The sequence below is a fragment of the Equus caballus genome, chromosome 3 (assembly GCF_041296265.1).
Source record: "Equus caballus isolate H_3958 breed thoroughbred chromosome 3, TB-T2T, whole genome shotgun sequence".
Lineage (NCBI taxonomy): Eukaryota > Metazoa > Chordata > Mammalia > Perissodactyla > Equidae > Equus > Equus caballus.
In genome coordinates, this window is record NC_091686.1 from 71,260,267 (window position 1) to 71,273,365 (window position 13,099).

Consider the following 13,099-nt stretch of genomic DNA (forward strand, 5'->3'; position numbering starts at 1 on the left):
TAATTGTGTGTTTTTACTTGCAAAATTAAAACACTGTCTTCCACAGGTTTTATGGAGGTACGCAGGAAAGAAACCAGCCACATTAGGAGCCAATACTCGGCTCTATGACTGGATGCCACAGAATGATCTTCTTGGTAAGACTGAGAGAAAAAAAAGCTGTGTAGTTGAATGATGGATAAGTTAAGTAACTTTAACAACAAATAAATTTAACAAATATTTGATAATTTAAAGTTTTCACATTTTACTTCCAGTTTTAAAGCAGATATAATTAAAGAATTGGCCATTAATTTTACAAATTCATGCTTCCTCTGGTTCACAAAAGAGCATCTTCAGTTAAGACTCTCGTTACTCTTGCAGTTTCAACCTCAGTTCAGATATCACCTCCTCAGTAAAGTCTTTCCAGACTGCACAGAGGGAATTAATTCTGCCTTTTCCTGGGGTCACAACTTTATGAAATAACAAGACCCCATGTGCTCCGCTTTTGTAGAAAACACCACCTTCTTTATTGAGTTATCCTGTAGATTTTCCTCCTCTCTCCCTGAAGTTCTTTTAATATGTTATAATGAAATCCTCACCTTGTTCTCCCCCAATTCCCAAACTAGGTCATCCCAAAGCAAAAGCTTTTATCACTCATGGTGGAACCAATGGTATCTATGAAGCTATCTATCATGGGGTCCCTATGGTGGGAGTTCCTATGTTTGCTGATCAGCCTGATAACATTGCTCACATGAAGGCCAAAGGAGCAGCTGTGGAGGTGGACATAAACACAATGACAAGTGAAGATTTGCTCAATGCCTTGAGAACAGTAACTAATGATCCTTCGTAAGTACTACTGCTTTCAAAGGCTTACCATTGATTATATTACTCTTCATAGTGGAAAATGTACAATGTTTCATGCCTTTGTAATTGGTCGATTTTCAAATAACAGCTGTAATATGACCAATACAAAAACTACTTGATTATTTTGTTTCCCAAATTGCTGAAGTAATTTGCTAAAATTGGGGAAAAAAGCTAAGATTTCAAATATTCTTTCAATGTTTTTCAAAATAAATAATGTTAATGATTACATAAATGTTCACATCTTTTTCTGGATAATATGCTTATTTTTATAAATACATATGCTTATTTAAATATTATAGCCATTCAGTAAGTACAAAATTGGAAGTGATAATTTGCCCCATATTAATTATTCAAAAATAATCATTGTTAAAACTGACATATACCCTTCATCAGTATGTACATATATAGAGAGAGAAGAGATTAGAATAGTTAATAATTTTTTAAATATAGATTGGTACGGTGTGTGGATTTTTAAACAAAATTTTAAATTTTATTTAATTTAGCTTAAGATAAATTGAAATGAATCTATAAACTATGTTGAGCTTTAGATACAATATATCATTATATCTTAATTTTTTCTCTGAAAAATCTCACCAAGGTTAGGAGTAATATAATGTACGTATATTTAGTTTTGAGTGTTTATTTTTAACTATGTGTTTTAATTTTAGCCAGTAACAGTTGAACTTATGCTATGGGAGTAATCTTATTTCCAATATGTATTACTTAAAATTTTAATTTGTAAATATTTATGGCACTTATTTTCTTCACATTTATTTAGTCTTTTTTGCTATATTTTAAGGGAATCAGTAATCACCATTGAAATAGAGATTTTTTATTCCAAAATATTTGGATTCATTCTTAACTGAATATATTATATAGAATTTTCTTTCAATAAAGACTCATGGATATTAACTTCCCTGAGATAATGTTTAGCCATATTTGCTCATTGCCCTGATATGAAAATGACACCTATCTGAATATAATATACTTAGCTCTCACTTTCTTTTCTTCAGAACTCTGTAAGTACAATTCATGGTCTTCTAGCATTAAATGCTGCTCTAGGATTTTGAGGCTTAGCTGATTATTTTTTCTTTTTAAGTGTTTCTTTTTCAGTCTGGAAAAGAATTTTTTTTTTTTTAATTTAGAAACTTAATTGTGATGTATCTTTATAAATCATTCCCTACAATTTCCCTGGGTTATAGTGTATCCTTTGAACACCATTAATCTAGGATAAACATTATTCAATTTTTCTTTTCAGAAATTAATTTTTTGTCTTTTAGTGCCACTTTTTTTCTCCATTTCAGGGATGTCAGATTTCAATGTACTCTATGTTAAAATACTTTGATTTGTTTTCTTTCTCTGTTATTTCCTAATTCTTCTAATCAATTTTTACTTTTATTAATTCCCTGACATTTCCTCTAGTAGTTCACAAATTAGTGAATTCACTTTTTCTCCATGAACATTTCTTGCTGTTTCTAATTCCTTTATAATCCTTTAAAGCACTATTTTTAACAATTTATTTCAACAGCTCACCTTTATCCTTTATCACATCTCCTTGTTTTATAATCTGATTTTTATGTTGTTTCATAATCCTCATGTTCTTATTATACTGAAAATCTCTTCTTTTTTGAATTAGGTACTATGCCTAATTGCATTCTAAGTTTGTCGTTTTTATGTTTTTCTCTCCAATATTGTATACATTTTTTCAAGGCATGTTTTTCATCTTGTCTCAGTATTTGCTCTGACTTTGTATAGGTGCCTTATACTTAAACTTGTTTCCAGGTTATCTCAGAGTCAATTATTTTTATTCAGAGGCAAAACTTGAAGGCTAGTTGTAACGTTCCATTCATATTACTAAAACAAGGAGGTAGGGGAGAAGGTAAACTCAGATGGAATTTTGTGCACCTAGTCTATGTAAAACCAAGTGTTCAAAGACCTAGTGCTTGGGTTTTCCAGACAAAGGAGTCAGTGTATTAATTTCCAAAAGGGAGACAACACTCAATATTTGCCTTGAATCCATCCTAAAAAGTCAACCCTGCTTGCCTAATTTTCCTTCCCATTCACAGTCCAATTAAATGACTTTTATTAATATGCATGTTTCCCATAATTTTCAGATTATAGATATCAACTCAGGAGCTGAGTAGGGGGTTAAGATTCAGCAAGGCTTAGCATGATCTTTTGTTTCTCATAAATGATGACTTTCATGTCTAATCTATTAGATTGTTATCAGTTTGTCGGTTGCTGATAATTTGGTTTATTTTACTAAGTATCAGAGTAGTTAGGGTCTATAATTATTTTTAATGCTCTAATTCATTTCATAGAATGCTCATTAAAGTTTATTGTTGATTTGAAATGATTGATGCAAAAGATAGAATGATAAATACTCAGAATTTTCCAAGAAAATACCTAAAATTATTTATTCTAAAAATATCCTAACATTAACCCTAAACCTAATACTAATTCTGAAATTATCTGGGAAGAAAAAGAGTCTAGTGTAGATTTTACATGTAGATGTATTTGTATTACATTTTCCTATTTCTTAAAGGAATTAAAAAGCACAAAAGATTACATTCAAATACATGTCATAATAATTTCAATTATTCATAATATTATAAGATAGTCATAACACATTAGTGCAGACTAAAGTAAATAATCATTTTATTTATGAGCATAGTCCTTTATTTTCCTATCTCATTTATAGGAAAGCATACTTTATTTTTATTTGGAATCACATACGCAAGTTTATCCATCAAGTGTAGGTGTATTTCAAATTTAAATCTCTATCTATAAATGGAGAAAATCTTGAACAAAAAATGTGATTTGAAGAGATAGGCTTTTATCACCACTGTAGTTTGCCTAAAATGTATTAGGATGAACCATGTGAAATTACACTTTTTCTTTTTTCCTGCTTTTTTCTCCCCAAATCCCCCTAGTACATAGTTGTATATTTTAGCTGTGGGTTCTTCTAGTTGTGGCATGTGGGATGCCACCTCAACATGGCCTAATGAGCAGTGCCATGTCTGCACTCATGATCCCTGGGCCGCCGAAGCGGCGTGCATGAACTTAACCACTCGGCCACAGGATGGGCCCCATGAAATTACACTTTTGACTCTATTTTTTAATACACTTGAAAGAGTATATGATTAATCTGTCTCACTATGAACAAAAAAGAACACAAGTAAATTACCCCTTGCTGCTGGATCTACTGTACCATGTTCACTGGTGATTGATGGCCACATTTCTCTTTCCCTAATTCCAATAATGTCCTGCTCACACTAGGACATTTATTCACGAATCACTTACCTTTTGTCATCTTCATGTTTCCATGTTGGAAATTGTATTTAACACAAAACCAAAGGGAAACACACTGATTCTGGCTCAGCCACTGAGAAATGTCAAGTGAAAACATAACTTGTCTTTCAAATGCATACTTATGCCCATTGTTGTTTCAGAGACCATTAGAGCTATTAACTCTATAACTTTTGGTACTGTGATGCCACATTGATTAGGGGCTCTAATTCGAGTGAGATATTTCTATTTACCCTAAAAGCCTAAAGTTCATCTTCTTGCCATTTCTAAAATTACCCTAGCATCTCCATCCAACTTTGACATTGCCAATATAGACAATGTCTGTTGCATCACAAACATAAAAGTGTCTGCAATGGAGGGATTCTCACAGTGCCAAGATCTCAGACGCTGCAAAAATGACTTGCTGATATTGACTACCAATTTCCTGTGCTTAACTAGCCAGACATTAGAAACCATGCTTATGGAGTTTTTAATGGATATTTTCCCACAGTATTGGGTTAGTCATAATCTTGGTCTTGGAACAATCTTGGAAATTAACTTTACACAATATTAAAATTTCTTCATAGAAAAATTGGGCTTATTTCATTTTGTTTTGCTTGCATTTGATCACATGCTGTTAAGAATATATTTCTTCTGTGCTTTTCCCTTAACAACTCTTAAAACGCTATGCAACCAGCTAAGTTCATGTCACAGCAACAATTAAATTTTTCCTACACAAAGGCATAAAGATACATGCACCCCTGTGTTCATTGCAGCATTATACACAATAACCAAGACTTGGAAGCAACCTAGGTGCCCATCAAGGGACGAATGGATAAAGAAGATGTGGTATTTATACACAATGGAATACTACTCAGACATAAGAAATGATGAAATCCGGCCATTTGTGACAACGTGGATGGTCCTTGAGGGTATTATGCTAAGTGAAATAAGTCAGAGGGAGAAAGTCAAATACCGTACGATCTCACTCATAAGTAGAAGACAAAAACAATGACAAACAAACGCATAGCAATGGAGATTGGATTGGTGCTTACCATAGGGGAAGGGAGGGGAGGGCAGAAGTGGTGATTAGGCTCACATGTGAGGAGATGGACTATAATTAGTTTTTGGGTGGTGAACATGATGTAATCTACACAATCTGAAATATATTACAATGTACATCTGAGAGCTATATAATGTTATAATCCAATGTTACTGCAATTAAAGAAATAAAAAAAATAGAATTAAATTTTTCCTTAACACATCTATGGCTTTTGGCTTACATCATATATAATGTATATCACATACTTATCTTTAATGAAAACAAAAGCTCTAATTTCTGTCTATGTTTTTGTCTACCAGTTATAAAGAGAATGCTATGAGATTATCAAGAATTCACCATGATCAGCCAATGAAGCCTCTAGATCGAGCAGTCTTCTGGATCGAGTTTGTCATGCGCCACAAAGGAGCCAAACACCTGCGGCCAGCCGCCCATGACCTCACTTGGTTCCAGTACCACTCTTTGGATGTGATTGGGTTCCTGCTGGTCTGTGCAGCAGCTGCTATATTCCTGGTCGCAAAATCTCTTTTGTTTTCTTGTCGAAAATTAGGTAAAACAGGAAAGAAGAAAAAGAAGGAATAGATCTTTCTAAGTTTTGTAAAGGCCTGAAAGGGCAATCCTGTTCATTCTAGCCACAATGACCTTAATAAAAACACATCATCTCCATCCTGTTTTCAAAATTCCCACTCCACCTTAGCTTAGAGATAAAGCCTGGAATTCAACAAGATCATTAACTAGTGAGCATGCTCTTTTCTTCCTTTGTCTTTTCCCAGGTGGCTTTACCTTCTTCCTCAAACTTTCCTGACAAATATATGCTGAAGCTGATGGATGTAGAGAACACAGAAGAATAAAATTCATAAGTTCTCCTAGAACGTGCAACTTAGGAAATTATCACGGGATATTAATATGTTATAAAAAGATTTATTTATAAAAGATTTATAGAATCTTAGATTTATAAAAAGTAATGATTTGATATTTCATAAAAATAAGCTCTCTGCTTGCCTAATGTTACTGGGGTCAGAGCATGAATTGATAATAACTGTGATGGCACATCACACTAGGAAAGGTCTATAAATTTCCATTGAACTCATAGATAATCATGACCTACGCCCCTGCCTTTAGTCAACAAGTGTTCTCGAGTGCCATTTAGTGCAAGAGTCTGGGCATTTCCTTCAAACAAAAGAGATGGATTGAGTCATTGTTTTTTCTCAGGGAAAGAGAATGTTAGCAATATGTTAAAGGTGAAGAAATCATTTTTAGAGGAAATAATAGGAAATATAGAAAAAAATTTAGTACTTTTATGAAATTTTTAATTAACAGTACAACTGATAACCTTAAAGTTAAATGTCAATTCATTATATTTAAAAATCATTAATACTCATAATCCATAATCACTATTTAAAATCAAATTCAGTTTTCTGTCAAAAAACAAATATTTACCTAAAATATAAGATCATTATATTATTTTCCAGTGTGTATCTTCTACAAATTTAAATTCATCAATTAATTGTTATGTTATGGATATAAGATGTTAGCAGACCTGCTCAGTCAAGGATATGTTACAGTAAGTATTTACCCAAAGCACTAATTAAAGGCAAATGATCATGTTTGAATCAGCTTTCATTAATGTAACTAATTTAAAAGTAGATTAAAGATTGTGCTTGCTTTATTATTTATAAATAATATGTCTAACTAAAATTTTAATTTCATATTTGATATATAATTGAGGCAATAAATTACATCCATTGGCTTATTGAAAATTTTGAAATTCTTATTCATTTCATTCTGGTATATTAAAAATTACTTCCAATTTGACAGTATAGTGGAAACATACAAGTGCTTCTTTTGAATATGTATATTATTGAAAACGCAAATAAATTCTACAGTTTTTTGTGAAGGATGAAAATGTATTTGTTAAATGTTAACATTTTTAAAAGGTGATTCATGTCGGGGCTGGCCCCGTGGCCGAGTGGTTAAGTTCGCGCGCTCCGCTGCAGGCGGCCCAGTGTTTCGTTGGTTCGAATCCTGGGCGCGGACATGGCACTGCTCATCAGACCACGCTGAGGCGGCGTCCCACATGCCACAACTAGAAGAACCCACAACGAAGAATACACAACTATGTACCGGGGGGCTTTGGGGAGAAAAAGGAAAAAATAAAATCTTTAAAAAAAAAAAAAAAGGTGATTCATGTTGATGTATTTTGACTTTTGTAATTTTATTTTGTTTTCGGAAGAGCTGTTTATGCTTGCTCTACACCAAATTTCTGCAGTTAGAATGCAGGAAATGGCTAAGATCTAATGAGAGGTGGGCTGGCCATCCCTGGGGCAGGACACTACCTATGTTCTGCACCCATTTGGGTTCTGAAACTGGACACCCATTGCAGACTAGACTTGCTTCTGCTTAATAGTTGTTGCTCACCTGGTCTCTCACCTACTGCTCTTTGATTATCTATAGGTTTCTTCCTTTGCCTGAATATCAGAAGCCAGCTGGCAAAAATTCCTGGGTGATACCAACTGCGTTAGTTAGTGTAACGGCAGCATATACTTGGATTAAAAAGTAAGCTGAGAATGGACTTTCCTAGCAATTATTCTTAGCTGTTCAGATGAGGAAACTCTCATCCCTAAAAAGCAGAAATCAAGCCTCGTCATCCAGGGTATTTTTCCACAGCTCTTACATTCTCAGATCTTAGAGATGCTCAGAAGGCTGAACTTAATGCTTTTACTTATTTTGTTTATAAACATTCCATGTGCCCCTTATCCTTTGCCAGCATCTCCTCTAGTCAGAGTTCTTCACCTGGTAGAATGATCCAAATCTTCATCCACTCCAAATGAATGTGATAATATGCCCTGTCTGAATCATTTACCACAACTCTCCACTGACCTTTACTATTGGACATTAGAGTATTAAGATGTGTCCTGGTAGTCTACTAGATACTAGACATATTTTTGCCTACACTTATCATGTGTCAGTAACCTGGTTTATCATTGGTGTTTTGGACTATTTACCACAGCCAGGTGAGTAACACCTTCTCTGATTGAATTCTGAAGCAGAGGAGCTCTAAATAATCAAGAAGCATGCACAGTTTCCAATATAAGTAAATTATGGCCGTATCATTGGGTGGAAATATTCTTCTCTTGAGAAATGCACCTTCCAAACTGCTTGACTCCAAGTTGTAATAACGGAAGACAAACTTGTCTGAGGAAATAGTGAAGCACACTTGTTAGAGGACCCATTCTCACTTTCAACCCCTTGAGATCTGAACCCATGTATTCAAACTAAAATCTTGATTTAAAACGTACACTGCATCCATTAAGACAGCACTTGAAATATGTAGGGTATTGTTTCCCAGCTAAAACCCTAAAAAGCTTTTAACAGCTACTGGGAAACTTGATATAATCAGCATATCCCATGGACATTAGACTTTGTTGCATTTCCTTAGCTGTAAAATACATTTCCTAGTCATACACAATGTTAATATCAATACTGTGACTTTTACTAAGACTGCATGTCCATGGTTTGTGATGCTGACAGAAATACTACAGAGAGGTTAGGAGGGGGGAATCTGTTATTTGGAAATTAGAACTACTTCTATGAAGGAAAACAAATGCATCCTCTAGGATGGAAGGTGACCAATGCAATCTTCTACCTTCTGACTGGCTAAAACTCTAGGGAGTTGTGCCATATTGGGAAGGAGGTGAGGAGATATCCTCTATTAACAGATTGACCATATAACAGTTGGAGTAGCCAGACAGCCTTGGTGAGGTGAAGTCTATGTTGTGCAGCCATCCCATTCTCCACTGCTCCTCTGTATATAAGCTTTACGATCAAAATCTGGAGGGTTGGAAAAAGACACTGACATCCACAGAATTGCTAATGCAGAACACCTTATTATTGAGACAGTTGTCAACATCACTTGAATTCTGGAGGGAATTCCCATAGAATATGAGTATCTTCACAATATATGCAAATTCCATGAGGTATATCCACATAATTCTACCTTAGATCTTCTTGCCTTTAATCTTCCTTCTGATTCTTCCTATGTCTTTGGTCAACCAATCAATTCATTAGTTAATGCCCATGAATCTGTAGATCTGTAAAGCAGGTCATTTTTTCCTCCATAAAAAGGAGTTATCCAGATATACTACTTGAAATTCTACCCCCTAGGAAGGGTTTGTTTCACCATCTTTCAAAAATGCCTTTCACTGAGGTTATAACAATGGCTACTTCATACTGCTGCAAGAATATCATGCATAAGCATACATAAATTGCCACTGAGGATCTGTTTCCTGCTTTCAATTGCTAATTTCTCCATAAATCTGAAGTTGGGGATTGACTGAGATTTATTTAAAGACATTAGTAGGTTCCATGACAGTATAAGCCACCTGCAAAGACAATATCCCTACCCGTTTTTCTGGACTTGCTCTGATCTGCTGTACTATACACTATATCTATTTAATTATAGAATGTTATTGCTAACATTCAGTCATATTCTGTTATTATCACAACATAACAACCATCATAAGTAGCACTTGGTGCCCATGGTCAGGTGTTTGGTCTCAAAGAGAACTCAATAATAACTCAGGACTGTTTTTTTTTTTTTTTTAATGGAAAGAGATGTCAGGAAAATAGGTTATAGTTTTCTCCAAAATCCTAGGATTGTTTGTCTGAATATTGTCAAATGTGAAGTGCACGTTAGTCCAAACCGTTGCCTTTGCTTTCAGCAGGTCCCACCCTGGGGTTTTTTCCTGTAGTGCTCAGACTCAGGCAAGACAAAAACCAGTCCTTCGGCAGCCACCCGATAATTGAGAACATTGGACATATGATTCAGTCCTTCCCCCAATCCCCCCAGCACAAGAGAGAGATTATGGCAAAAGGCACCACATATTTTTCTTCCAGCTTTAATGTGGTTGGTCTCAGGATTTCCCAGAGTGTAAGAGCTCAGCTGGTCTCTGAATTTCTCACAAAGGGAATTCATCCGTGTATTGTTGTTGAGTCAGTGCACCTATTTGGAGAAGGAGGGTCCAGGGCTTCCTATCCTATTATCTTTCTGAAGTCACCATCCCTATGGATTTTCTGAGTTATAAGATGAATATCACACAGTGACCATGGAAAATCTCATCTAAAGTTATATTATTTATATACCTATTTATTATTTCTTACATATAGGCATTTCTTATTTCATATATATATGCTTATATGTAGGATATATCCTATATATTAATAAAGGGTAAAGCAATACCATAGTAGCCGCCTCATATAATTTGTGCCAAAGATAATATGATTAATTAGTCAATGTCACAATTACCTGAATGTTAAATCACTCTACAATTTTGGTCTTGTGGCTAGACTTGGTAATTTTTCTGAATTATATCTTTGATGGTAAAGAAATCCATTCAGCCTCCACCATTATGAGTTCCAGCAATTCCCAGTGAAACTGGGGACTCCAATTCCATTGCTGCATTTCTCATGTTCATCTTTTACAAAAGAAAACTATGACAATGGTTTTCAAGGAAGCTGCTGTGCCTCTCACCAATGCATTTCCGTGGTATAGTGAAATGACATCTGAGCAGCTTCTACTTGATAGAGCCTCTCTAACATTCCCATCTCCCTCAGCCTATAGAGTCTTTCTCATATAGTATATCAAAGAGGTTCTGGCATTTCAACTTTGTTAACTAAAAGCCACAATTATGTCCCAGCTTCAAATATTCAACCCAACAGACTGATTTGGCATCACTATTTGCTTGGATCCACACATTAACTTCAAACTCAGGGATAAGAGTAAACTTATGTGAAGTTGGCATGATTCAGTCTTACTTTTTTTTTTATTGTTTTGATCTAACACCTTGAAAAATAGGCCTCTAGTTCATTCCATCAAACTGATAAAATATTAATTCTTTTTGCTGTGTAGGTGAGCTTCTCTCAAAGCAAACTTTATTATTCTCCACCCGGGCTGAAGCAATAAGGAATGGTAGAGTTGGGTCATGAGAAAAGTATAGATGCTCTTGTTGGGTCTCTATTCCAAGAGAAGTCAATAAAAAGTCTTTATAAAGACAAAGGTAGTTTCTTCAGCTAGGGAAGGAGAGTAAACTTGTGCCATTAAGAGAAGCTCAAGGTGTTTTAAAAAAACAGTTTTCTCAGTTATATCTGTGACTGATGAAATGTCACTTTCTAAAACTCAGGATCTCATTCATTCCTAATCAGTACCCTGATATGAGATCAGGGAAATTTGTGAGGTTGCACATTTAACACGTTTTATGGGCTGACAATATGACTTGTTTCCTTTTAAGAAAGAAATTTGAACACATACTTGTGTTAAAATGTATCCAGGATTTGTTTTAATCAGACGTGGTAAGACAGAACATATAGAAATGTTATGAAGGAAGTACTTACACTTACCGATCTCTAGAAACACGAGGTATGATACATCATGCAGCACCACATAGGAAAGGATCAGGATTGATCAGAAGGCAGGAGGAGGAGAGGGCAGAGCATGGCCCAGAGCCTTTACTGGAGTTTTTCAGGAAGGAATGGCCTAGGCAAGGTAGGTAGACTGTGTGAGTTTATGACTGGATAATTTGAATAATTTCAGCAAGCTCTGGGCTATAGAGGTGGTCCCTAATTGTCTGGTACCTGGCCCTGGAGTAATTTAAGGCAGGAGAATATTGGCTTAGTGTGGGGAAACTTGATATAAGGAGATGTTTGCTTATGTGGGCTCTGGAATTGTTGGTTTGTATATCTAAGGTACACTCATAAGGCAGTCATTTGCTATCTCTAGAAATTAGCTGGACCTTGGAAGGGCTAGCTCCAGGATCCCTTCAGGATCAAGGCCCCAAATACCAGAGAATCAAGTATACATGAAACAAGAAAATGTAGTCAATACAAACATATATAGAGTAAGAACACCATGTAAACGGGAAGACAACCACATAAATGCTGAGAAGAGAGGCCTCAGAAAAAACCAACCATGGCAACACTTTGATCCTAGACTTCTTGACTTCAGAACTCTGAAAAAACAAATTTCTATGGTTTAACCCACCCAATCTGTGGTACTCTGTTATGGCAGTCCCTGAAAACAAATACAACAGGCATTGTAATTCACCACCACGTTTAGATTTGGGGCCTGATAGTCATGATTTCAATTCAGCTACATGACATAGGTATCATTTTACAACTTCCATACAGGTTTTTATTTCTCCATGAATGAGTTGTGAGTTCAGCGGCCTAATCTAATCTGTTTTTCTATTTTTGCTTTCAAACTTAGTCAGAAACATCTGAAACTTCCATTAACATCACATTGAGCTAATTTGAACTTACAAAACTTTCCCACTATAAACATTTCAACAGATTTCAAATCATAACACATTTCAGTCTAAGATGATTTGAGGAGTCATGATACCACTTGCTATGGACTGAATTGTGCACCCCTAAATTTTGTTTATTGAAGCTGTAACCCACTATATGACTGTATTTGGAGACAGGGACTATCTGGAGATAATTAAGGTTAAATGAGGTCACAAAGGTGGAGCCTTAATCCAATAGGATTAGTCTCCTTATAAGAATAGGCACCATAGAGCTCTCTCTCTCAACACTATGTGAGGACATAGCAAAAAGGTGGCTGTCTGCAAGCCAGAAAGACAGCTCTCACCAGAAACAGAATCAGCCACTATCTTGAGCTTGGACATCCCAGATTCCAGAACTGTGAGAAAATAGAAATTCCTGCTGTTTAAGCCATCCAGTCTACAGTATTTTGTTATGGCAGCCTGAGGAGACTAACACACCACTGTACGAAAACATTACAATTATCTTATTTTGTTCTGTCAGGGAAGGTATCCATATTAGTCAAATACGATAACAACCTCAGAGTCTAACTACATAGTCTCTTTCCTGGGGCGATGATTATATCAAACTGAG

The 13,099-nt window shown here is 35.3% G+C and overlaps 1 protein-coding gene and 1 long non-coding RNA gene across 6 annotated transcripts in view; one reads left to right on the forward strand and one right to left on the reverse strand.

Moving 5' to 3' along the window:
- LOC100068176 (UDP-glucuronosyltransferase 2A2) overlaps positions 1-7,367 on the forward strand; it is a 66,929-nt gene extending 59,562 nt beyond the window's left edge. For all 4 annotated transcript variants that reach the window (XM_001916445.4, XM_070262382.1, XM_005608736.4 and 1 more), the window contains 3 exons: positions 47-134; positions 603-822; positions 5,491-7,367. In XM_001916445.4, coding sequence (XP_001916480.2) covers positions 47-134; positions 603-822; positions 5,491-5,770 — 588 coding nt within the window. In that variant the 3' untranslated portion in view covers positions 5,771-7,367. The remainder of the gene's footprint in view (positions 1-46; positions 135-602; positions 823-5,490) is intronic.
- The window catches only part of LOC111772892 (uncharacterized), a 102,228-nt gene that overhangs the window by 87,787 nt on the left and 1,342 nt on the right, over positions 1-13,099 (reverse strand). Inside the window, exon 2 of one of the 2 annotated variants that reach the window (XR_011437102.1) lies at positions 11,585-11,720. The exons of the other annotated variant lie outside the window; for it this stretch is intronic. This is a non-coding gene — a long non-coding RNA (uncharacterized lncRNA). The remainder of the gene's footprint in view (positions 1-11,584; positions 11,721-13,099) is intronic. 2 annotated transcript variants of the gene reach the window in all.